General features: G+C 53.9%; 8 protein-coding genes across 8 annotated transcripts; 3 read left to right on the top strand and 5 right to left on the bottom strand.

Moving 5' to 3' along the window:
- Nucleotides 1-29: 29 nt before the first annotated feature.
- On the top strand, nt 30-2,108 carry J4E93_007860 (uncharacterized protein; the record flags this gene model as incomplete). The annotated part of the gene is made up of 2 exons (XM_049345764.1): nt 30-926; nt 972-2,108. The coding sequence occupies 2 exons, from the start codon at nt 30-32 to the stop codon at nt 2,106-2,108; spliced, it is 2,034 nt and encodes a 677-aa protein (XP_049197291.1).
- Nucleotides 2,109-2,206: 98 nt separating this feature from the next.
- J4E93_007859 (uncharacterized protein) lies at nt 2,207-3,245 on the bottom strand (the record flags this gene model as incomplete). The annotated part of the gene is made up of 2 exons (XM_049345763.1): nt 2,207-3,058; nt 3,108-3,245. 2 exons carry the CDS (start codon nt 3,243-3,245, stop codon nt 2,207-2,209), a joined length of 990 nt encoding a protein of 329 aa, XP_049197290.1.
- An 840-nt stretch (nt 3,246-4,085) lies between these two features.
- On the bottom strand, nt 4,086-6,024 carry J4E93_007858 (uncharacterized protein; the record flags this gene model as incomplete). Its single annotated transcript, XM_049345762.1, has 2 exons — nt 4,086-5,341; nt 5,394-6,024. The coding sequence occupies 2 exons, from the start codon at nt 6,022-6,024 to the stop codon at nt 4,086-4,088; spliced, it is 1,887 nt and encodes a 628-aa protein (XP_049197289.1).
- A 731-nt stretch (nt 6,025-6,755) lies between these two features.
- J4E93_007857 (uncharacterized protein) lies at nt 6,756-7,916 on the top strand (the record flags this gene model as incomplete). Its single annotated transcript, XM_049345761.1, has 2 exons — nt 6,756-6,876; nt 6,928-7,916. The coding sequence occupies 2 exons, from the start codon at nt 6,756-6,758 to the stop codon at nt 7,914-7,916; spliced, it is 1,110 nt and encodes a 369-aa protein (XP_049197288.1).
- A 235-nt stretch (nt 7,917-8,151) lies between these two features.
- J4E93_007856 (uncharacterized protein) lies at nt 8,152-8,910 on the bottom strand (the record flags this gene model as incomplete). Its single annotated transcript, XM_049345760.1, has 2 exons — nt 8,152-8,783; nt 8,880-8,910. The coding sequence occupies 2 exons, from the start codon at nt 8,908-8,910 to the stop codon at nt 8,152-8,154; spliced, it is 663 nt and encodes a 220-aa protein (XP_049197287.1).
- A 1,898-nt stretch (nt 8,911-10,808) lies between these two features.
- Nucleotides 10,809-12,011, top strand: CKB2 (casein kinase 2 regulatory subunit; the record flags this gene model as incomplete). The annotated part of the gene is made up of 3 exons (XM_049345759.1): nt 10,809-10,865; nt 11,246-11,491; nt 11,547-12,011. The coding sequence occupies 3 exons, from the start codon at nt 10,809-10,811 to the stop codon at nt 12,009-12,011; spliced, it is 768 nt and encodes a 255-aa protein (XP_049197286.1).
- A 734-nt stretch (nt 12,012-12,745) lies between these two features.
- J4E93_007854 (uncharacterized protein) lies at nt 12,746-20,348 on the bottom strand (the record flags this gene model as incomplete). Its single annotated transcript, XM_049345758.1, has 3 exons — nt 12,746-19,054; nt 19,108-19,616; nt 20,090-20,348. The coding sequence occupies 3 exons, from the start codon at nt 20,346-20,348 to the stop codon at nt 12,746-12,748; spliced, it is 7,077 nt and encodes a 2,358-aa protein (XP_049197285.1).
- A 1,759-nt stretch (nt 20,349-22,107) lies between these two features.
- Nucleotides 22,108-24,558, bottom strand: J4E93_007853 (uncharacterized protein; the record flags this gene model as incomplete). The annotated part of the gene is made up of 2 exons (XM_049345757.1): nt 22,108-23,829; nt 23,881-24,558. The coding sequence occupies 2 exons, from the start codon at nt 24,556-24,558 to the stop codon at nt 22,108-22,110; spliced, it is 2,400 nt and encodes a 799-aa protein (XP_049197284.1).
- Nucleotides 24,559-25,375: the final 817 nt, after the last annotated feature.

The raw sequence follows: 25,375 nt of genomic DNA, 5'->3' as shown, positions 1-25,375 counted from the left end.
GCCCAGAAACTTTGCAAAGAACATCTTCCATGAACGTTGAGGAGCCGGCGCTCGCTCTTCCAACCCAGTCTAGTGCATCGCGTCGCGAATCACGAGATGACTGTTTCTCTGAGGATCTTGAGGGTGAGGATCGTACCTCACTCGTCGATGGCGTTGCGTATCTCTCTTTATGTGCATCTGGTACCACAGACACAACCTCAGAACCTTACTATGTCGGCTCTAGCTCCGGCGCTACCATTGCTCGCATCATTCAGTCCTCCATCTTCCGAAGTTCTGGCAAGAGAGCAGCCACTCTGCCAGTGAGCCAGCCCTGCCAGGCCACGGGAACTTCGCGACCTCCTGCACCTCCCGAGTTTACTCACTCCGATGAGCCTGTCGCGGATTTCCCAGATCGACAGCAGGCGCGCATGCTGTTTGACGTGTTCTTCGAACGTATTCATACACGGTGGCCATTGCTAGACCGTGTAGTCTACACAAAGCTCTTCGACAAGCAATTTGTGCGAGGTGCCCTGACTATTATTGAACGCAGCATTTTCCATCTCATATATGCCATCACTGCTCGATTCCTGTCGTTGACGCGGAAGCCATGTGGGGTGGATTCTGAACATCACCTTGTCGCGGCCACCGAGCCAATGGATTACATCCTAGACCAGCACAACCTCGCTACAGTGCAGTTCCTCATCCTGCTTGGAGTGCATGGTCAGAGATCTCCATATGGTGCAGGCGCCTGGTCCCAGATTCGATATGCGACCTCTGTCTGCATTGAGATGGGCTTACACAGAAAGAAGGTCACAGGCTCTCCTGAGCTTGCAAGAGATGCTGAACTGCGGCGGCGTGCGTTCTGGGCGTGTTACTGCCTGGACAGAGTGACTAGCATTGTGCTCGGTAGAGCTTTTGCTATCGCTGACCGAGATATCAACGTCGAGGTACGTCACCCAAGTAGACTGTGATATGTGAACTGACTCTTCAAGTTTCCCAGTACTAGTCCTGAGTTCTGGACACTAACGCATCCGGAAGAGCCAGACTCTGTCAGGCCCCAATGGTCAAATATCGAGCCTTTCATACACATCATCAAGCTTGATCAGATCCAGTCGCGAATTCATAAGACAGTCTTCCGTGTTGATAGAGATGTCTTCAACGGGACGCCAGAACAGCGGGCCAAACTTGACCGGAAGATGGCCACCATTCGGAGCGACCTGGATGAATGGCTACGAACATATCCACAGACACCGAAGAACGGGAACAAGATTACGTGGATGTACGATCCCGAAAGCGCATATCTCGATGCGCGAGACTTTTATGGCGTTCAGTATCACAAAGCGATGCTCTATCTTTTCACCGTCTTTCTTCCCACGTTGGACACGTCAGACATACGCTTCCTGACTTGCGCGCGCTCTGCTGCTTGTGTCTGCAACGCCTACAAACGGCTAAGCCAAAATCGTACGCTCACATACACGATGATCTCGCTACATTCATGCTTTGTAGCTGGCTTGACACTGGTGTACTGCATCTGGCGAGATCGATCCCTTTTCTCATACGACGTTCTCGAGGCGACACGGGCCTGTTCTCAGATCCTGACTATCTTCGGTGAAAAGTGGCCCGGTGCTGTCAAATACCGCGATATCTTCGATGCGCTATCGGGAAGTTTATTTAAGACGATCGTAAACTCGGCGCCTACTACCATGATGCATAGCAATGGTTCGCGACCGCTGCAGCTCGACGTGGACGCGGAGCCTTCCATGGCAGGACTTTCGCCAAGAAGCCGACGAGATAGCCGCGAGCAGGCGTCGCATCACCCCACGCTGGGCAGTAAGCCTACCATGTCACACATGGTCACTGACGCTGTAAAGGAGGCGTTCATGGAAGTGGACGAGGAGGCGCCAGGTGGGTGGCAGGGTTGGCGGATGTGGAATGAGATGGTAAGCGACGACGCCGCATCTGTAGCAATGAGGTTCGATGGCTTTGGCCAAGGCCAGAGTGAGATGAGCTGGAATGCTTATGAAGGGTCGGGTCTTTACGGCGTGGACCCCATTCAGGATGCAGCCATGTCGATGGATAACCGCGGTATGATGGATGGCAGTCAGTGGAATTTTGGAGAGTATAGATAGGCGATGTCATGGCTTTTTTCCTGAAAGGTTCCAGTCACTGTTGTCTCATGTGCGCAAATGACCCCGAGTTTAACGTTGAAACAGATTAAAATGACTATCTACGCGAGCTGACCCTTCTTGTAAGGGAACTGCTCCCTGAACGACTCCGCTATTTGCGTCCTAGTCGCAACCCAAACACCCTCCTTCTCCGAGATGTACTTGACGAAGTCCTGGAGCGCCTTGAACCTTCCCGGCCTACCGATGATACGGCAGTGCAGACCGATGGTCATCATCTTCGGCTCTCCAGCCTCGCCCTCCTCATACAGCACATCGAAAGAGTTCTTCATGTGCTCGTAGAACGCAGCCGTACTGCGGAAACCAGTTCCCTGGCAGTGGAATTTGAAGTCGTTGCAGTCGTAGCTGTAGGGAACCATCAAGCATCCCTTGGGGTTTGCGCTGCTGCGCTCTTGGGGAAGGTCGGTCCAGTAGGGTAGGTCATCGGCGTAGCAGTCTGAGGCCCAAAGAAGCTCCTCGCCCATCTCTTCGTACACAAGTGGGATGAGCGCTCTGCTCTGTGGTGATGGACGGCCATAGTACCATCCCTTTGGTGCATAGCCGGAGAGCTTCTTCAGCGACGTGATACCATCCCTGATGTGCTGTTTCTCGGCCTCGACGGAGAGATTGGCATGATCGATCCAGCGGTAGGCATGAGAAGCAACATCGTGGCCCTCTTCCACACACCGAGTAACAACTTCAGGCTGTTCTTCGACGGCGGAGCCAACGGCATAAAGGGTGAACTTCATCTTGTAGTCGTTGAAGAGCTTGAACATGCGCCACCAGCCGCGGCGGGAGCCGTATTCGAATTCTGATTCGCCGCTGTAGTCGCGCTCGTTGATCCTGTGTTGAGCTGGGTATTCGCGGAGGTTGATCTCGGATACTCCGTCGCCTTTCATGACTGAGCGCTCACCACCCTACAGCTTGTTAGTTGTGCATTTGAGATACGAGTGCGTGTGAACTCACCTCCTCATAGTTGATGACGAAAGATACTGCGATTTTGGCATTGTTGGGCCACTTCAAGCCCTGTAGACCCTTCTCGCCGTAACCCTTGAAGTTACGGGGGAAGGCGTAGTCGGGAGGTGCGGCGTAGACTTCAGGCATGATGACGATGTTTGAAGAACGATAAGCTTGATTTGATTACAGAAGATGTGATAGATCTGAAGTAGAAAACACCCAAGTCTCGCGATGCAACATATATGTATCACCAGCGGAGCATGTCGCGGCGGCCATCCTGCAACGCCTACCTGGCTATCGGCCATTCTCATCCGTGACGTCCTCACGTAATCGGCCATCTCCCATCCTCTGCCGTGTTTCACGATGCGATGGCATTCCTGCGGCCGGCTGTGACCCACCGCGGTGTTATCAGACGGATGAATGTTTATCGGCTTGGAAGAAACCGCATGGAGAACATGGCCTGGAGGGGGATCGTCGATAGATAGGCCAATCTCAAGTCGCCGATAACGACCGGCCTTTGTGGGGCTGCACCGACCTACCTAAGTTGGCATACCAAGGATTCAAGACCAGGTTGAGTTGGAGACAGTTCTCGAGTAAATAGATAGTGGGAGATGGGTCTTGCTGCGGGGTAATGTTGCGTTCAAGTTCCGAAGTCGCTGTTCTACATGCGACAGCCCCGTTCAATGGTCGCTTCCCTCAGTTGATTCTTGGCCATCAGGACAGCGTAAGAGAAAGGCGAATACAAGGACATGCCACTCATGGACAACACCAGAATACATACGTGCGGCTTGTAGGGCTTGCTCTGATAGTGGAATACTTTGATGGCTACTGCCTACGCGATTCTCATCTCCTCTTCGGGTAAGCATGATGTGTGCTTCAAACTTTTGATATATGTCTATGAGACTTGGTAATTCTACAAGTCAACAAGGCGCGAACAATTACTTCGCAAAGTCATCCTTGAGCCCTGATGAAATGCTATATGATCGCTCATCTTGAGTGAACGTTGCGTTCTACGTCAGCCTCCCCTGTCATTGGCCTCTTCTCATCAAAGACCTCCCCTTCCGACTCGACTTCTCGACCTTGGATGACTTGCTGCTGAATTTCGTCCTGCGAGTCCATCGGCTGTCCTCCTTCTTCGTCCGGCTTTTTCGGCGCTTTCAAGCTGGTGTTCCCAACCCAGAACGTCAGAACCAGACCGAGACCTGAGCATACTGTGAAAAAGATGAAGATGTAATGCAAGCCCAGCATGTAGGTGTCAAAAACCTCTTCTTTCTGATCCAGAGTGAGGCCAAACTTATCGAGGTCGTACGTTGAGGAAGTCAACTGGGCCATTAGGGTATCCGAAACAAAGGGCCGCTGGGACAAATCTCTGCTGAGCGTATTCGAAAGGATGACTCCCGAGATGACGAGACCAAAAGCGCCACCGATAGTGCGGATGAAGTTGCGTAACCCAGTTGTCACAGCGCGATCCTCATTGCGACTGTTGGCGTACATACCCACAAGGGTTGGTTGAAGCGTCAGACCAATACCGGCACCCTCGATGATGAGTACGACAATTAGCACAGCGAGACCCGTGTCTCGGTCGAATAGTAGGGTGAGGCCACTCCCAAGAGTCCACAGAGCAAATCCGGCCAGGATGCAGTGCATGTAGCTGGCGACTCGGTTCATGTACTGACCGGATGCGATGGACGCGAATGATGTCGTGATGACTACCGGTAGGATCAAAGCACCTGAAACTAAGGGCGAGTACCTTAGAACCGATTGGAAGTAGATTGGAAGGTAGAAGAAGTTGCCGAAGTACGCGAGACCGATGAGAAACGTCTGTAGATATAGTGCCCAGCAGTGCGGCGCGCGATATAATCGAAGTGGCATGATCGGGAGAGCGACAAGTTTCCATTGGTGAAGCACAAATAGTACACCTAGCACGGCGCCGGTGACAGTGCAGGCGATGAAGAAGGGAGATCCCCATGCATATGTCACACCACCTCCTGACAAGGGGATGAGCAGGAGCAAGGTGGATGCAATGTTCAGCACCATGCCGCCATAGTCAATCTTCTTGACCTTTGCGAGGTAGTCACCAGACCGATGCTTGAGCGGTAGGAAGAACAGTATGACCATGGAGGTGGGTACAGTCATGATGGGTATTATCCAGAATACCCATCTCCAAGTCGCTCCTTCGACGATAGCGCCTCCAAGAAAAGGTCCTGCACCGTTTCCCAGGGCAATTACTGCACCCAGCCATCCTAGAGAAGAATGTTAGCATTGCTTGATCATGAGATACGCAACGGTACATACCTTGATATTTACCCCGATTCTGCAACGTTGTGATATCGCTAACGATGATCATGACAAGACTGTTGATGCCGCCCCCTCCGATACCAGCAATGGCACGGAGAACGAATAGCTGCACTGAAGTCCGCGCGAAACCACATCCAAGGTCGCCCAGAGCCATCAACATAAGACTGATCAGCAAAAGGTTCTTGCGGCCAAATATATCCGACAAACGGCCATTGATCAGCTGGAACGCCGTCGACGCAATTAGGAACGATGTACCGATCCACGATGTTGCTGTCCCTGTGTTCAGATCCACAGCGATCGCGGGTGTTGCTGTTGAGACGCTGGTTTGGTCGATGAACGAAACGAAGAGACAGACTGACAGTGCGGGGATTGCGATTCGAAGTTGTGTCGAAGTCATGGTGTTCCTTTGGCCGCCGATGGATGCTGCGTCGCTATTATCGTCGTCTTCATCCTCTTTCATCGTAGGCGAAGGGGATGCGCCATGAGGATTCGTCGTAGGTATGTCTGAATCGCATGGCTTCTCGTCTCTGGATGGCTTCTTAACGAGAGTATGGCCAACGCATGTATCGCTCTCTCTGATGGAGCGCGTCGATTTTATCTCGTCAATGGAGGTTTGCTGTTCCCGCATCATCGGATTCTTCCACAGTCGCTACAAGCCTCAAAAACATAGCGATTCTGCGTATGTGTATATCTGGAACAAGACCAATGGTCCCAAACATCGTAGCTAGCGTTGGAGTTGGGCGTGGAGCCCCGGGAGGCTGCCCGAGCGGGACTGAGCCCTGCCATGACGCCCGTCGACAGCTGCGAGATCGTCGGGAGGTGTGTTCCTCGTAGAGGAATTGCGAAAGCAGCCAGTCACAGTTGAGGGGCCCACTCACATGGTAGAAACGCTTACACGCTTCGATGGCGTAAGTGGCATTATGGGATGAAAGCCGATGACGGTGAGGCTGCGAAGTGGGTCGTCTTAGCAGGGCACGTGCGGGGCCTTCTCATCGGAACTTTTTGAGCCGACGCACTTTCGGCCCCTGGGGCCCTTCGCCGATGGTTGTTCGTATCGACATCGGATCATAACGCTGAAAACGGAATTGAAGGTATTCAGGCGAGTTCTCGGCATCACGGCTGAGACTGACAGATGCCATGTGTCAGGTGGGGTTTGCGAGGCTGCCCAGGTGGGTTGCCGATAACGACCATGGTGACCCATCACAAGGCTTGGGCAATGGCCATAATATGTGTGGTAGACACAGCCATACACGCTCTAAAGAGCAACGAAGCATTGATACTGTAGGCCATTACAGTTCTTGCGAGACTACTTGATCAGTTCCTACCTCGTCTTCTGTTGTACCAACATCGACTGCCAAGATGACGAAACTCTTCCAACCATTGACAGTCGGAGATGTGAAGTTGGGACATCGTGTCGCTATGGCGCCGTTGACCCGGTATCGCATGGGCGACGACTACAAGGCGACGCCCATGAACAAAGGTACCTTGAACACCGTCACTATGAAGGGCCGATATTGACCAAGTATCGCAGAGTATTATGAGCAACGAGCATGTGTACCAGGCACCCTTATTGTCAGCGAAGCAACCATCATCTCCAGGAACGCCATCGGCGCCCAAAATGCTCCAGGGATATGGCAAGAAGACCACATCGCTTCCTGGAAAGACATCACGTCAGCAGTACATGCTAAAGGATGTGCGATATACTGCCAACTCTGGCATCAAGGCCGTGCCGCAAGGACCGATGCGCTGGACGCAGAAGGCATCACGTTGGCGTCATCCAGCGCTGTGCCCATCACACCCGAAGACCGAACACCAGTAGAGATGACAGAGGAGATGATTTGGGAAACCATAGCAGACTATGCGAATGCAGCCAAAAACGCAATTGCTGCGGGTTTTGACGGCGTCGAAATCCACGGTGCTAACGGCTACCTACCGGATCAGTTCCTCCAAACGACTTGCAACCAACGGACCGACAGCTGGGGAGGAAGCATCGAGCAACGCGCGCGATTCCACCTTGAAGTCACCAAGGCTGTCATCGCTGCCGTTGGTGCTCAAAGAACAGCAATGCGCCTCAGCCCTTACAGCGACTTCAACGGCATGCTAATGGACGAGCCCGAGCCGACTTTCGAATACCTCACTGAAGAGCTGAAGAAACTGGGTCTGGCTTACCTCCACCTGATCGAAGCCCGCATCACTGGCAATGATGACTCTGAATGCGGAGGCCAGAAGACTGTACAGTGGATGGTTGAGCAATGGGGCAACGCGAGTCCAGTCATGCTTGCAGGTGGTTTCCTACCCGACTCAGCGAAGCAGACTGTTGATGAGACGTACAAGGACTACGATGTCATCATTGCGTTTGGGAGATATTTCGTGGCCAACCCCGATCTTGTGTTCCGCGTCAAGGAGAGCGTACCACTAGTCAAGTACGACCGCTCTGTTTTCTACACTCCAAAGACGCCGAAAGGGTATATCGACTACCCGCATAGTCAGCAGTACTTGACAGCGATGGCGAAGGTTTGACATAGATATGCTTTTGATACCAATTTTACGTGTACTTCCCCATGCCCAGTTTTCTCTCGATTAGTTGTGAAGCGCGAGCAAGATCTACTACACTATGCTCTCAAGTGACGTCAAACGCCATGCTGCTAATACATCGAGAGCTAGCCTGGTCGCATGATAGTCTGACAGTACGAGATAGCCTGTACATTAACATATTTTCAGCTACCACAAGGCCTTCTTTGACCTTGCTGGTCCTTCAAATCTCATCTGTAGGTAAATCCGAGACTCTCGGTAGACCTTGTAATTGTTTCCCACATGTCTTTGCGATATGTTCAATAACCTGATGTATGCATTCCACCTCCTCGCGTGTGCAACCGACTCGGAGACACCCACGTAGATGCCACTTCGTTGAAGGAACGAGGCCTTGGCACATGATCGCAGGCAAGATAGCGAGCTCGGACTCGATGATATTGAGAGTGTTGTGATCGGCCAGGAACAGACCATAAGATATGTCGGTCGAGAGCCACGCTACATGGCGCATTAGCCCGAAGATGGAGAGCAGCGGAGTCGCAAGGTACTCACGTATGTCTTTGTGTGAACCGAATGATGCCCATATTTTCTCATTTTCATCGCCATAAAGCGTTTCAAGAACCTCGAGACCGCGCTTGTGGTTAGCCTCATCGGCTTTCCAGTCCTTGCGCGTGAAACTATGATCCTGATCTTCGGGCTTTTCTTGCTTCGCAAGAGACACGAAAGCTTCCATGACGATGGGAATGCCGTTGAGAATGATGCATTTGATCATGGCTTCTCTCATGCGGCGTACAAGACGTTGTCTCTCCGCAGACGTCTGATATGACGGCTGTGAGATGATGTAGTTGTAGAGAGGACCTATCAGCCCTGGTTGGCCGCTGGCGATAAGTGCCGCTGTCTGTCAGACACGCGCCATGTCAACTTTCAAGTCTGTTTCGGAAAGATGGTACTTACAGTGGAAAGGTACCATCCATCCTTCCTCCATCTTTCCGGGAACCGCGCTTCGGTAGCTCTGAATAGACGGTTCGCGTCAATGGAGGAGTCCAGTCTGCCATAAACAGTAAGGGTAGGCATGTACTGGAGTATGGTAGATAGCTGGGAGCAAAACCTAGCAATAGGCTGGAGAATGCTTGCGGCGGCACACATCGCGCAGGTCGTGATGACGGAGTGATTGGCAAGACACTAGTCACCAGTACAAATGGACGTGAGAGGAGGATATGGGATAGCACTTGCTGGTAAGCGCGACTAAGATGACCTGCTTCGAAGCCCCAAACTTAAACGACCAAAACAAATCACCCGTAGTATGATAGTAAATGGTCGTAGGCAAGCTATATAACGAGGAAATAGAGTTCTTGGCTGACAAACAGACAGTATCAAGTGTGAAGAAACAGCAGCGGAACAGTGAACATCTTATGCTAGTGGCAAGTAAGATGCATATACGAATTGATGTAAGACGATTACTGGCGTCGTATATCAAACTATAAGCAAGTGATATCGGTGTACGAAATGTTGTAAGACATCCATGGATTGATTGACTTTGTCCAATCAATCTTTAGGCAATCCACATGCACGTACCTGCCCCGCGACATGGTCGGGACCCAGGGATCTCTTCCGGAACGGGTCTTGAAGTCGAGATGTCTACTGTACGCACATACTAGCACAGCTAGTTAGCGACCCAGTAGAAAGGGTTGGTGGGGAAGTCTGGGGTTGTCCTCAATGTATTAATGTAATCCTAGTTTTATTTACTAGGGCGCTAGTCTAGAAGCAGATTTTTTCCTCTTACAACGCTACTCTTCTATATAAATAGTAAATATTATAAAGCTATAAAATTAACCTATAATACTAGCTTTCTCTCTACCTCTACTTAAATTACTTATTATAGTAATTAATTACTATATTTACTAACGCTAGCTACTACTTAATTTCTTCTACTATTTTAAGAAAGCGCCTTTTAGTATATATTAGCTATAGCTATACTAAAAATAGCTTTTAAAGTAGTGCTTTAAGCTTTATAAGCTTATTAGTATAGAACTTAGAGAAGCTAAGAACTAAAATATTAGTAACTTTACGCTATTACTTAAGTAAATTATATACTATTATTAAGCTTCTTAAATAAAAAGATAGCTACTTTTATTTTAAGTATACGTTTTATTTACTTCTTTTCTTTATAGTATAAGTTACTAAGTTCTTTAAGAAATAAAGCTATATAATAGATAATTCTATATTTAAAAAGTAAAGAAAAGACTAAAAAAGTAAAATAAGCTACCTAAGTATTATTAATAATAAGAGAATAGTAGTTAAAGTAGTTAAAGAGAATTATTATACTTATAATTATAATAAAGAGGTAGAAGAAGTAATAGTAGAGAAGCCTTTATATATAAGCTAGTTAGGCTTTATATTTAGTTTTATAGTATAAGCTATCTCTACTTTATAAGCTATTATAAAACTTATTATAATAACTTATTACGCATTTATTATAAAGTTATTCTTTACTACTATAAGTATATATAGAGATAACTACTTTAGATAAATAGCTTAGTAAACTACTATTACTAAATATCTCTTCTTTTAATATATATAACTAAAGTACGCAAAAAGACCTCTTAGGCTCGGGCGCGAAAGACAGAGAAGTCTGGGGTTGTTGTGCTGATGGGACGCGGCCCAAGCAGCTAGCGCGACCGGAGCGGAGAAACAAGCAGCGGAGGGTGGGATGCGACGACTGCCATCCCACTAGGTGGGCGCGCAATTCACTCCGCAACTGCGTCCCGACCCGAGCTTGCGCCTGATCGCACCGCCCCACCCCGCCGGTGGTCGCAGCCTACAAACAAGACATACGAACGCCGAAACCCCACGCGGATATCGTCGCCGAGAGCAAGCGCAAACATGGACGACTTCAACAGCGACACGGATAGCGACTACACAAGCTACTGGCGAGACTGGGTGAGTACCTGAACTCCATACATCACCAACACCGGTATTCTTTGATCGCTGGTCATGCCTCCACAAACTTTGGGGGGGTCAACTTTGGGGGAGTCGGGGTGGAACTATAGGTTCCTCATGGCGTGGTATGGTCTGCCGGCCCTTCATTGCAGGACGCGTCTGACCATGCGCCAGCGGTGACTGCGGCGAAGACGGCTATATCTCCACGCTGAGGTGCCCCCATTCATTCAACGTGGATGGAGACTATACTATCTTCTCGGCCAAATGGGGCCCGCTCATGCTCATGCAGAGCGAGTGGTGGTCCGACTGGTGGGAGGATCACGACAGCGTAGAAGAGAAGATGCAGCTATTCATTTCAACGCAGGCTAATAAAAAGGTAGTTCATATCCTCTCGAGGAAACGAATACTTCTGCGAGATTGACGAAGAATACCTCACCGATCGCTTCAACCTAACGGGCCTGAACACCGAAGTCCAGTACTACCAATATGCACTCGATCTCGTCACGGACGTGTTCGACTTCGACTGCGACGACGATATGCGGGAACAGATCGAGAAGTCGGCACGGCATCTCTACGGACTCGTCCACGCACGATACATCGTCACAACCAGGGGTCTTGCCAAGATGGTACGTCAGGCGCTCATATCCTATGCCTCGCGCCCACCACTAACAATCCACTCAGCTTGAGAAGTTCAAAAAGTCAGACTTCGGCAAATGCCCCCGCGTAATGTGCGAATCGCAACCCCTCCTCCCCATGGGTCAATCCGACGTCCCCAACGCCTCCCCCGTAAAACTCTACTGCGCCCGCTGCGAAGACCTCTACAACCCCAAATCCTCCCGCCACGCCGTAATCGACGGCGCCTACTTCGGCACGTCCTTCCACAACATCCTCTTCCAAGTCTACCCTGCAATGCTGCCACCGAAATCGCAACGGCGGTACGAGCCCCGCGTTTTCGGCTTCAAAGTACACTCTGCAGCAGCGCTGGCGCGGTGGCAGGCAGATAAAAAAGACGAGATGAAAGACAGGCTCAAGACGCTTAAGATGGAGACTGGGTTTGAGGAGGAAGATGAGGATCTGGAAGATGATGAGGACGACGATGATATGGAGACTCAGGAAGGCGTTGAGGGTGCCGTTGTGCAGCTGTGACAAATGGGCCTATAACGGCCGTTTCACTATTGTACAGATGGATGGGTGAGGGGTGGGAAGCATGTTTAGGAAGATGGAGGCACGAGTAGTTTATAGCATCCGAGAGGAACTAGCATGGGTTTGGCGATAGGCGTCATGGCTGGGTGTTAAAGCAGTATCTGATGTACCAAACGATGATCAAACAATGCAGATTATGAGTTGCATGATACCTGAAATAGTCGAAATCTCACATGTACACTGGCAGGATTGATGTGCAATTGCAAAGATTGCTAGTATTGAAGAACTACTAAAAGAGAGGGGTATCTATCTGACTTTCCTACACATCCCATTCATCCGCCTCCTGTCCAGTGAATACCCACAGAAAGCTAACCCAGGATATCACAGAAAGGTAGCGTCGCTGAAAAGTGCCAAAAGAAAGAAAAAAGATAGACCGAAGGAAGCAATGAAGAAGATAAAGTAGTTCTCATGAAGTAAAGTAAGTAAGTAAAGTAAACAAGAAAAGATCGAGAGAACGAATCAAAAAGCGCCACGCAATGCTAATCAAGCAAGAGATCCAAACCACGCTGTCGCATCGCTGTCATCATCCCATAATCCCAAAACAAAATCCAAAACATTCCAAAACATATACACATCCAAGATAATCGTTCGTAAAACCCATATTACATCGTAAACCAACAGTCCATCGTTAACCAAAAAGGTTGTGAGCAAGAAGAAGAAGAGAAGAAAAGCGCGGCTTAAAACATCTTCTTAAACCAGCTTCCCCGCTTGACAGCCGGGGCACCACCATCAACAGCCGGTCTGCCATCCCAGGTGCGCACAGGCGGCTCTTCGTACGCAGGCACGTAGCTTGTGCGGCGGGACGCCCTCTTGCGCTCTCTGTCGTCATCAACCGTCTTCATGCCTTCGTAGTGTGTAGCCCGGCGACTGTGCTTGTGCGTCCTATCGCGATCGCGTTCCTTGTCCTCTGCCTTGCGGCGCTCGGCACGTTCTTTATCGCGCTTGGGTCCCTTGCGGCCGGCGATGCGCAGGCGGATGTCTTCGTCTTGCGAGAAGGTTTCCTCGTCTTCTTCGGGGGTCTCGCGCGCGCCGGGGGCGGGGTCGAGGACGGTTTCGGAGATGGGGGGAGGGAGGGGTGGCTCGTTGGAGAGGGATTCCACCCATGACGAGGTCTTGTCGCCGCTCTTGTTGTTGCTGTATGGCATGTTTTCTTCCTCGTCGCGGGCCTGGCGCGAACTGCGGTGTTTGCGGGCCCCGCCGTTGCGCTCGTCGAAGTAGTCGGTGATGGGCTCGCCGCTGGCTGCGACGGGGTATTCGGAGTTGCGTCTGGCGGCGCGGCGCTCTTCGTGACGACGGCGACGTTCTGCGTCTTCGTCTACGTGCACTGTTCGACGGCGTTCGGTCTTTGGGCGGGGCTCTTCGCGGTCCTTGTCTTTGCGGCGCGAAGAACGCTTCTCGCGCTCTCGTTCGTCGGAGGGCGGTTTGCGCTCGCCTCGTGCCTTCTTCCGCTCCTCCTTCTCGGCCATGCGACGCAGTTGTTCCTCGGCCTCCTGGTTGCGACGCTCCAACTCAGCCATCTGACGGGCCTTCTTCTCCGCAAGAGTCGCACGCTCGTTCTCGCGCTCACGTTCGCGACGGCGCTCTGCCTTGGCCTCTGCCTCTTCGAGCTCAGCGCGCCGGGCTCCTTTGTCTCCATCGCGTTTGGATCTACGCTCAGCTCGTCGAGCCTCTCGCTCAGCATCGTAGTCCTCAGGGGTGCCATTTGCGCCTGACATCATAACGTCTTCAGGAGGTGGATGGCGCAGACTGCGGCGCTCGTGTCGCAGCCGCTTCGCCTCGTCCTCTGTTGCGCCTCCACGGGTCGTCGATCGCTTGCGATGCCTGCGCTCGTCTTCGGTCTCGTAGGCGGTCCGGCGGCGCTCGCGGGGCGCTTCTTCCGGCGCAGCCTTCTTGCGACCAAGGCCAAACATTCCCTTAAAGCCCTTCACTGCGGCAGCAGTACCTGCGACACCAGCAAGCGTGCCCATGGCATCCGAGTTGCCGCGCGGACGACGAGGTCGCTCCCGCTCACGTTCGCGGCGGGGCCGCTCAGCCTCAGCTGGGGCAGGGTCCATGTCCATGGGGTCGACGACGATGGGATCGTCAGCGCTAGGCGGTGCAGTCAAGGGTTCAAGGGGTTGCGCAGAGTCGCGCTTGGATTTGCGACGCGATGGCTCTGGACGAGAAGCTGGGGGAGGAGACTCATCGTCAAGATCTTGGTCGTCGTCAATAGGATACGGGTCTGGAACAGCTGCCATAGGGTTAGCTTCAAATGTTTGCTTACGGCTGCGCCGGCCAATGACAGGCGCATCGTGCTTAGCGGCGAACGGCTCACCTCGACGGAAGCCCTTATCTCTGGCGTCCCGAGTGCTGGTCCTGCGCGACGAGCTTTTCATGCCCATGACCTTGGCGGCCTTTGAAGAGACCCGCGCATCAGTATCTGTTTGTGGCGGCGACATCATAGCAGCGTCCTGGTCGATTGAGGGTCGGCGCGACGTCGTCTTGGGTGTGCGATGTGACTTTGATCGTGAAGGCGGGGGCGGAGCAACACCAAACATGGCACCTAGCCCAGTACCAGCGCGGGCCGTTTTGGACCGTGAAACCGTTGGCTTGGATGAGTGCACCTTGTCCGAGCCTGATGAACGTGACTTGATGTCATTGTCCCGAGTGGACGAGGTTCGTACAGACTTTGTGCGATCGGGAAGGCCGGCGCCGTCTTCACCACCAGACACCCTTCTGGTCTTAGTCTTGGCCGCACCAAATAAGCCCCATCCTCCAGCGGCCGTGGTAGCGCTGCGACCTAGCTTGACACGCTCTTTTCTTGGAGACTCCGACGGAGGCTCAGGCGCAACTTCTGGAGGTGGTGTAGGAAGCTTTTCGGGAGCTTCCTCGTCGTCGTCCATGTCAGGGTCTGCTTCTTCAGGCGCTTCTTCGATAATGGGTTCAGGCTCAGGTTCAGGTTCAGGTTCTGGCTGACGCGTCCTTGTCTTGCTACTCTTCTTCGACTTCTTGAGTCTCCGCTCCTCCTTGGGGGTGAGTTTAACAGGCTCTGGCTCTGGCTCTGGCTCCATTTCCGGTTCTGGTTCAGCTTCCGGTTCAGGCTCAGGTTCAGCCTCCGGCTCTGGTTCTGGTTCTGGCTCTGGCTCTGGTTCCTCGACGATTGGTTCTGGCTCGGGAGGCGGCGGCGGCGGCGGGTCGTCGAAACTAAACCCTCTCGATTTGCTGCTCTTCTTGGTCTTCTTCAACTTCTTCAGCTCAGAAAGAATAGAAGGTCCAGGCACTGGTGCTGGTTCAGGCTCCGGTTCTGGTTCGGCGGCTGGTTCAGGCTCAGGCTCCGGTTCAGGCTCTTCTGGCGGCGCTGCATCCTCTGCATCATGGAAGTCCATCGTATCGCCCTCGTCATCGGGGAATGCACCAGGTGCAGGAGGGGATCTCTCGGCAGGTACTTCAGGCTCTGGATCGGGTTCAGGAATCACAATAGGAGCTTCGACTAGCTTCCCGGCCTTCTTTAACTTCTTCAGCCGTTTCTCCTCCTTGAGTTTCTCCTCTTCCAGCTTCTTCTTTTCCTTGGAGGACAGCTTCTTCTTGGGCTTTTCAACGACGACCACCTCCGGTTCTGGCTCAGGTTCTGGCTCTGGAGGGGCCTCTTCAACCTCCGGCTCTGGGGCTGGTTCCGGCTCTGGCTCTGGTTCCACATGCCGATGCTTCTTGGACTTCTTGAGTCTGCGCTCCTCCTTAGGAGTGAGTTTGACAGGTTCTGGTTCTGGCTCGGGTTCGGGTTCTGGCTCAGGTTCAGCTTCCGGTTCAGGCTCGGGTTCCTCAACCTCGGGTTCTGGCTCCGGCTCTGGCTCCGGTTCTGGTTCATCCCAGACGCTGGGCTTTGGCTGTTCAGGCTTGGTCTTGCGCAGAGAGATACCCCACGCACTGCCCCAACCGCTAGCTGCTTCCTTCTCCTCCTTCCTGGTAGGCTTCTCGAGCTCGGCCAAGAGCTCACCTGCGTCTTCATCCTTGATCAGATCGAACAGTTCGTCGTCATTCGTAGGCTCGGCGGGTGGGGGCGGCGGAGGCGGTGGAAGTTCTTCAACAACGCCTCTCTTCTTTTTCTTCTTCTTTTCTTTCGGGGCTGGCTCAGGCTCGAGTACCATATCCTGCTCAGCAGCAATACGAGCAAACTCGGCCTCTTCCGCCTCCTTCGCAACCCTCTCCGCCTCGGCGGCTTCAGCGGCTTCGGCCTCGGCGGCGGCAGCTGCTTCAGCTTCAGCAGCTTCTCTGGCTTCACGCTCAAGTCGCTCCTTCTCTTCAGCTGCCTTCTTTTCCTTGGCCTCCCGCTCACGCCTCGCCTTGGTCGACTCCTTCTTCTTGCCCAGACCAAACATGCCCCATCCAGAACTTGCTTTAGCCTCTTCTTCAGCTATGCGACGCGCTTCTTCTTCTTCGGCCGCAATGCGAGCTCTTTCAGCTTCCTCAGCTTCGATACGAAGTCGTTCTTCTTCAGCAGCACGCTCAGCTTCTTCTGCCTCAATACGCTCCTGCTCCTCGCGCTCGAGGCGTTCCTGTTCCAGGCGCTCCTCTTCTTCGCGCTGAAGACGTTCTTGCTCTTCTTGCTCGAGACGCTCCTTCTCCGCTTGTTCGGCAGCTTCTTTCGCTAAGCGTTCTTCCTCCTCTTTCTTCTCGCGGGCTCGTCTCTCCCTCGGGGTTTCCGTCTTCTTCTTTGAAGAGCCCCAAATGCTGGCGCCCCAACCTGCCAGCTTGGATGCTGCTGACTCCTCCTCTTTCCTCTTCTTCTCTTCCTCTTCCTCTGCCAAGATCCGTGCCGCCTCAGCTTCTTCGGCCTCAATACGCGCCTGTTCAGCCGCCGCCTCTTCAGCTTCACGGGCCAGACGCTCTTCCTCCTCTTTCTCAGCAGCCTCCTTCTCCAGACGCTCCTGCTCTTCTCGTTCTTTCCTCTCCTTCCTCTCTCGCACTCTCTTCTCTGTAGGTGTCTCGTTCTTCGGCTTCTTGGAGCCACCGAAGGAGCCGAAGATGCTGCTCGACTTCGTCTCTTTCTCTTTCTTGCTCTTTTTCTTTTCCTCGACTGGCGCTGGAGCTTCTTCCACTACTGGTTCTGGCTCAGGAGGCGGTGGTGGTGGGTCGTCGAGCGAGATAAGATCCTCGAAAGTATCGTTTGTCGATTTTGGCGGAGAGCTTTCGGGTTCGAATTTGCTGAGCAGGCTACTGACAGTCTTACTCTTCTTCTTCTTGGTGACAGTAGCAGGAGCACCCCAGATGTCTTCGTCTTCAGCTGGTGGAGGTGCTTCGATTTCTTTCGGCGCCGGAAACTCTGACTCGAATTCTCCCGGCGGTGTCGGCACGTTCGGTGGAACTAGGCCCTTCTTGCTCTTCTTTGACTTCTTGCCAATGTTGAAGGCTGCGCTACCCCAAGGATCATCCTCGTCGGGTTTCTGAACGGGCGTACTGGTATCCTCGATAACTTCCTCTGGGGCATCCTTCTTTGGGTCCTTGTTCTTCTTCTTGCTCCAAGATGGCGCGCCCCAATCGTCGGATTCGTCTTCCTTGGGCTCTTCGACGTCTTCGGGCTGGTGAACGGAAGCGAGTTCTTCGATGATGGGCTCTGGGCTAGGTGCGGGAAGCGAGTCCAGTTCGACGGATTTGCTGCTCTTCTTCTTCTTCTTTCCTCCGCCCCATATCGAACTCAGGCCCCAGTCGGTGCCCTTCTCGTCCTCTTGTGCTGGCGCAGGCTCAGGTTCCGGTGGTGGCGGCGGCTCTTCGACGACAGGTTCGATAAGCACACCCTTCTTGCTCTTCTTCATTTTCTTGACAGCAGCAGGGGGTGTTGAGCCCCACTCATCCCACGGATCAACTGGTCTTTCCTCAGCCGGGGCGGGCTCAGGCTCAGCTTCAGGCTCAGGAGGGGGTGGTGGCGGTGGCGGAATTTCTTCCTCTGCGCCTTTCTTGCCCTTCTTCTTCTTCTTGGTAGTTGTCGGAGCTGCACCACCCCAATCGCCCCAGGTGTCGTCTTTCTGCTTAGCCTTCTCGGCTTCAGCAGCAGCAGCGGCGGCTTCTTCTTCCTCCATCTTCTTCAGCTCGGCTTCCTCCTCTTCTAAGCGTATACGTTCTGCCTCTTCCTCTTCCTGTCGCCTGATCTCAGCAGCTTCCTCTTCCTCTTTCGCGCGCTTGGCATCTTCTTCCTCTTTCTGCTTAGCCTCTTTGTCCAACTTGGTTTTGAGCTTCTTTGCCTGTGACTTGCTGAGTCCTGCGTAAGGATCTACGACTGGCTCTGGTTCTTTCGGGGGCTCCGGCTCTGGTTCAGGTACCGGTTCAGGTTCGGCTTCCGGCTCGGGAGGTGGAGGTTCTTCCTTGGCTCCCTTCTTACCTTTCTTCTTCTTGGTGCCAGCAGCAGCAGCCGCTCCCCAACCACCACCCCATGGGTCCTCCTCTTTGGCAGGCGACGGCTCAGCCTCGACGACAGGTTCTGGTTCTGGTTCAGGTGCCGGAGGCTCTTCTTCGATTGCGCCCTTCTTCTTTTTCTTCTTGTCCTTGGTGGCGCCAAAGCTGAATGCACCCCATGAATCGTCTTCCTCTTTCTTCTCAGGCTCTGGTGGCGGCGGAGGTACCTCTGGCACACTGTCATCAATCAGAGCCCCTTTCTTGCTCTTCTTCTTGGTCTTGGAAGCGAGTAAACCGCCCCAGCCATCATCATCAGCAGGTTTGTCCTCAGCCGGGGGACTCTTGAACGCGTCAAAATCGAAGTCGAATCCTTCCTCCTTCTTCTTTTTATCTGAGCCCCAAGGGTTGTCGCCTTCTGCAGTCGCGTCTTTGTTCGATGAGCCCCAGCCGGAGGTCCAGTTGCCAAGCCCGGGAAGTCCAAATCCAGATTTTGATGCGCCCGTATCACTGAAATTCATGTCAATCTTTGGTGCACTTCCTTCGTCCAGGTTAATATCGTCGAATGTTGTCGGCGGTTCCGCTGGAGGATCAGGAGGAGGCGGGGGTGCGGGCTCGGCCGTCTATCGTGAGTTAGCGTGCTGCTATGTGTAACTAAAAAGCCGAAATGACACACCTTCCCCTTTTTGCCCTTCTTCTTCTTGCCGGGAGCGGCCGCACCAAACGAGGCCCAGTCATCTGCTGCTGGCTCCTTTCCCCAACTCAAGTCAGCTGTAGCTTTTAGTATCGATGGCTTTGCTGCGGCTGCAGCTGCCGCTTCCTCCTCTTCCTTCTTCTTGCGCTCGGCCTCTTCTTCAGCCTCCTTTGCTAGACGCTCTTCCTCCTCTTTCGCCAACCGCTCCTCTTCCTCCTTCGCCAGTCGCTCTTCCTCCTCTTTCGCCAAACGCTCCTCCTCCTCTTTCTTCAAGCGCTCCTCTTCCTCCTTCTCCTTCTTGGTCTTCTTCTTCCCCTTATCCCCGTCGCCACCATCGCCTCCAGCCCCGCTATCGGCAGGCGGGTCACCCCCACCATCGCCACCACCAGCGGCTTCTTCGTCCTTCTTGCCATCGTCTGCTGGTGTAGCTGCGGCTGCAGGTTTAGCCTTAGCCGCTGCCTTGGCCTTCTTCTTCGCGTGCGATTTGATGCCTGTCTCACTGTAGCCAAAATCGATGTCCACATATGGAGATTTCACATCAAGGAAAAATGAAGTTGTTGGAGACGAAGCATTGCGTTTGCGCAAACCATTTCGAACACTAGAACGTGATGATGCGCGGAAAGAAGGAAACGGTAAGTAATCAGGCGTTTTTGCATAGGCTAGCGCATCGGTGGATGTATAGTCTGGGGGCATATCTGCAATAGATTCATCGTACGACGGTGGTGGGGATCCATAGTTTCGTGGGGCTGGACTCCATGACTCCGGGAAGGACTCGAGGGTTGATGAAGGAGACCGCGACAACTGGGTCATGGGATTAGGCCGCTGAATAGTTGTTAGAAGTTGAACCAGGAATTAAACAATGCGGAAAGCAGTTGGCAAGGAGTGTGGGTAATCGTGCACCAAACATGGACAAGAGACCAAATAAAGCAGTGTCGTCGTACCGAGATAAAACCTCTACTCGAACTCTTGTGACCAGCACTGGGGCATTCCAGCCGATCCAGCGCCTGGTACATGTCCGCTATCAACTCAGCAATGGGCCAGTCATTCTCAGACTCCCATGCTGATGTGTTTCCGGCGGTGTAGCTGCAAACATCCGCGGATTGCATGTTCCGACTCTTTCTGTCCCAACCGCGTTCAGCCGATCCAGTCCTCGAAAGCGGCAGGGTCCTTGGTCTCGCAGATGGCGCGGCGGCGACGGCGCGACGAGAGCTGACAGGAGACATTGTGCGAGTGTGAGACGCGCAAATAGAAGGAGCAGGGCGGAGGTAGGCACATGAGCGCTCGTGCGAAACCGCGAGCGTGGAGCGGCGAGGTTGCAATTGCGCGGGCGGCAGGTGTTTTCGTATACGGTACGGGGGCGGGATGGTGCAGCGTGACTTCCTTCGCGGTGCTGGTCTGCTGCTGCAGGGTCTCGATGCGGCGAGCTCTAGTAGTACACGAGGGCAGGAATGCGGCCCTCAACAGGTGACGATGGTGATGCAATCGTCGCAGATTACACGGGCCAAATATTAAAAACTCCAGGACCAGCGATCGGCACAGGTCGAATAAGACGGTCGCGGTCGCAGCAGGTACAGAGTGCACGGAGTATGCAGGAGACTTGCGCCGCGCAGATTCAGATTCAGTGAGCGTCAGAGGCGAAAGCAGGGGAGCAGGCGTCGCGAGTGGTCACAAGGACTGTGTGGTGTGTATGGATGTGTTTCCGCAACGCCAATCGTTATCGGGGTCGAATAGGCTTTAGTCGTTGCGCGCACCAAGCCGGTTGGAGCTTGCGGTTCGTTTCATCCACCGTCGTCACACACGCGCCCGGACCAGCCGCAGGCGAGATGTTGAAAAATGAGGGGTGGCTCGTCGAGGGGTATTCAGCCGGAGCTGTGGGCGGCGGCGGGTGTGCTGAGCAGAGGGTTGGCCCAGCTATCGTGAGATGTGTCGATGCGATCAGACGCAGGGAAACGTCGATGCGCGATGCGGGCGGCAGGTTGGAGTTATTCCGCTGGGCAAAATTTTAGGGTTAGAGCCGGGGCGCATTGCATGAGCCTGTCGTGTGGATAATTCAATGTTGTGCTTCAGTTCAGCGCATGGCCGTCCGGAACCCATCCCTCTCTGTCTAGCACGCCCCCAGCCACGCCGCGGTGGGCCAATTGCGGAGGCTCTAGTGGGTATCCGTGCTGTTGGCAGCCTTCAGTTGCAGTGGTTACCACGGCCGACTCCTACACCGCCAGTCCAGCGTTGCCGTGCGCGATCCAATCGTAGCGCGCTGCCGGCACACATCGCGCTCCATCGCTGAGCGCGGCAAACCTGCACGCGTCGCAGACGTGCATTAGGCCTGCCGGCGCTCCTCGTTGTCCACGATGGTACATGAACAACGCACAGCAGACTGTATTTTGCATGCATGCAATGCCTTCGTGACGGTGTTTGGTGGGGCGCTCTCCCCAAACTTGGAGGCAATCCTCCCATGGATCTAGGTTCGTGACAGCCTCGGGAGGGGTAAATCTCGCGCCGACTCCACCCCGTCGTTCCACCGTCTTCTGACGGCTTTCTAGACACGGGCGCTGACATGGCTTTGACACTCGGTCAGGCCCAACGTGCTGGGTTGGTAGATCGTAGATTGGTTCTCGCAGCCCTACGTACATGGATGATGGGCATGTTAGATTCTAGAGCTAAGAAGTACTTGCAAACGCGTGAACAAAAAACGTGTCCACATACACCGGAGTCCTGTGACCCCGCCGCTGCCTCCCGGGTATCAATACACATAAGAGAAATTATCTATAGTTCCAAAGTCGTGACCTCCTGCAAAAAGACACCGCAAATCTGCCAAAGCAAAGGAAATGGTGAAATCGAAAAGAAAGTCGGGGATGTCCCAAATTACACATGATAGGGAGTAAGCTCGTAAAAGGTGGAAACGAGTGACGCTAAACCGCTACAGTCGAGTTAGACATTACCGTAAGTCTGAGAAAGGAAAGTTCGAGGGCTAGGTGCGGAGCATTAGAAGGATTGGTCATCTGCACCATCCTCGCCCTCGCCATTAAGTATTTTGCGGGCTTCGTCAAGTCTTCGTCGCCATGCCTTGCGTTCGTAGGCATCGCCGTAGGTGTGCTGTAAATTGGAGCACACATTCTGGATACTCGCAGCAAGGCCGTAGATGAGCTGCGTCTCTTCCTCGCTGAGTGCGACCCGTGGCTCGTCTCTAGAGCCTTCTGTGAGGATGGAGTAGATCCTCGAGGTTTGGAGTCCGCTGGCAAGCTCTCCAGGCGAGGACGAGCCACGTGATAGTGACCTCTGCGACGGAGAAGAGCCATTGGCGCGTCGCATGTTGATTGCTGAATCAGAACGCAGGGAGAGGAGGCCGTTCTGTGTCCCTGGGCGCGAGACAGATCGGTTCTGGTTGGACAGTATCTGCTGAGAGAACTGATCCATCTGCTCGTTCTCTTCCTCTTCGTCGTCGTTCTGTTCTTCAGCTGCAGTCGCAAACGTGGCTACAGTGGAGACTGAGTCAACGCTGGGATTCCGCTGGTGGAATGACGCTCTCTTCTCGCCAATGCCGAGTTCATCCGTTGTCTGGACAGCTGTCACGGGCCGCGTAGTTGCGGCAGAGGAGCCCGAACTAGTACTCGATCGGCGATCTTCTACACTGTAGGTGCCCATTGCACTGTGCAAGAAGAAGGTCTCGTAGTCGAACGCATCTACACGGTCCTCGTGTCGCTCCATGGTAGGCATTTCATAGACGGCGTCCTCGTATACACTCTCCGGATCGGGGACGTCATCTCCATTGACCGAGACGAAGTCTGACTCCTCTGTCGCGTCCGCATCTTCGTCTTCGTATGCTTCCGGATTGTTTGACTCAGCCTCAGCCTGGTCGTATGGTTGGACAGAGTACGCGTGTCCGTTGGTCCCATTTAGTTTGCTGAAGTGCGTCACTAGCTTCTCGCCGTGCTTCTGGGAGTTGGTGGTAGTGGCGGTCAAGGGTCGCTCCTGTTCTTCGTACGGGTCTGTCGTGATGCCCAAACCAGCGTTTGTCGATGTGCTTCTTGGATGCCATGTGTCAGAAGACGTAAAGGGGCTCGGTGCGCGTAGGCTCTGTATGCTTCTGCGTCGGAGGTGGTCTTCTTGCGCCTTGAGCTTCAGACTAGAGATTCTACCCTTGAGATCGTTCATCTGGTCGCGGAGACCACTGGCTGCAGATGTGGAGCGATGCACCCTCTGTCCGTCCTCATCCTCCGGCAGAGTCTCCAGAGCAGTTGGGGATCGTGAGCTCCTCGAGGCGGATCTTGCAGCATACTCGCGTTCGCTACTGTTCCAGGTTGAGCGAGGGTTGCGGAGGTGTTCCACACTTCGGGACTCTTTGATGGGGAATCGCCCCTGGCCGTAGCTCTCGGGCGACCATGGACCGCTGGTATGGCCGAATGCACTCGATGCGCGCTTGTTGGATGTAGTCCGGGTCAGGTACGAGTAGGAAGGCGTGAAAGGGAGTGGCACTGATGTCTCGCTCAGCCCACGTGCATGGCTGGGGCTACCGTTCGGGGTGAGGAGCGACTGGCGATAAGAGTTGATGCGCGGAGGAATCGGGCCCATGCCAGCATACAGTCGTCGGTCTCGGTCGCGACTGGCCGCTATATGCGAGGTCAAGTCGGAAGATGTGTTTCTCGAGTGGAACGTGGGTGAGACGACCAGTGACTCTCGTGCACCACGGAGGTTGCCTTCCATAACCTGTTCCCGTTAGCAATCGTCCGATGTGTGGCAGCATCAAGAAGCGCATACGTTCAGCCGCTTCTTCGCATTGGCCAGGATTATCTCGGCCCTCCTACTCAGTGCAGCCGACGAGTACGGGTCGTCTTCGTCGTCACTGCCACTGGTGCGGTCCTCGTGCCACCGCTCGCTGCCCATGCCGTTGCCGGCGTCGCTGTCACGGGTGTGGTTGCGCTTTTCCTGCTCTTCGAGATCCACGCCGCTGTCCTCAAAGTTGTCGTGGCTGTCAAACCCCGGCCAGTGCTCGAAGTCTTCGCTGAACACGGAGCTGGAAGTAGGGCTGATCTTGTGCTGATCTTGCCCGTGCCACGTGCTGGGTGAATGGCGGCTCAGGGCATTCTGGATGGTGGGCGACGAAGCGAGGGCATCGTCACGGGCAGGCACACTCTTAGTAGGCGCGTCTGAGTCGGGCATGTTGCGCAGCGTGGAGCGCGAGGACTGTGCTGATAGGGACGGGGATTTCGTCTGTTGCGAGGCGCGGCGCCGGCCCTGCGGTGCGGAACTTAATCTGACTCGGCTGGAGTTTGCGTGCCTATAGAGGTCGGACGGCGAGGGCGGGCGCTCAGCAACGGGCGGAGAGGCTGCGCGCTCAAAGTCGGCCTCGAACGAGGGGAGGATCATGCCCGCATCGCTCAGGGTTGGCGAGCGCTGTCCATGGGGCGCAGGACGGGAAGCCGCAGCGACAGCCATGGCTACTGCAGTTGTCCAAATGGGTCGGCTACCTTAGCTTGGCTGCAGTAATGGGCATGTTCGGGGTCCGAGGTTTGGCGACGCGAGCTTCCTGTGTGATCCAAGTCGGGTAGTGTAAGGGCAGGGAAATCAGGACTCGAGAAGTGAGAGACACCAGGCGCGTCTCTCTGATTTTCATAATTTCAGCGTGATTAGGCCTTTGGACACACGGCTGCATGGGCCAGCCGGCAACTGGAGGCGTCTTTAGGGGCACAGGCTAAGGGCCGACTGTTGGTGATCCCCGGCAAATTACCATCGCGGCCACGGGTGCGCTGCCCTGTGAGTGGCCGTCTCTCCTATCCGGCGTGGGCCCGAGTCGTCTACTGCAAGGGACGCCGGCTCTAATATACGCTATAGCGACGATCCCTGGTTCCTCACAGACGGGTACCTGTCGCCTCACACGATCACGATGGCATCGCGTCGCGGGCACATGCAATTCCCCGAAAGAAACACTGTGGAACGCTTCACGGACACGATACACAGACACGCGAAAGAATTCCTCTTTCGTTCCGTGGTCGCCCAGACCAGCCATCGTCACCGCAGGCGTGCGCTGACCACGGACTTGTCCTCTTCAAGTAAGCATAGTCTGCACTTTATGGGGACACGGCGGTCTGAGCTTGGAACGTGTGCGAGAGCATATATTTGAGCTTACTGCGCTGTGCTGGCCTCTTAGTAATTACCCAGGGGAATCATGAACCGTGTAACTACACCATCTTCTCGTACGCCAACGCAAATTCCAGAATACTAAACACGCCGCCCAATGCTCCGATGCATGCCA

This window comes from Alternaria ventricosa (genome assembly GCF_023758065.1).
Source record: "Alternaria ventricosa strain BMP 2768 chromosome Unknown scaffold_14, whole genome shotgun sequence".
Lineage (NCBI taxonomy): Eukaryota > Fungi > Ascomycota > Dothideomycetes > Pleosporales > Pleosporaceae > Alternaria > Alternaria ventricosa.
Note: the sequence above shows the minus strand (reverse complement) of the source record. Positions and strands in the feature narration are given on the sequence as shown.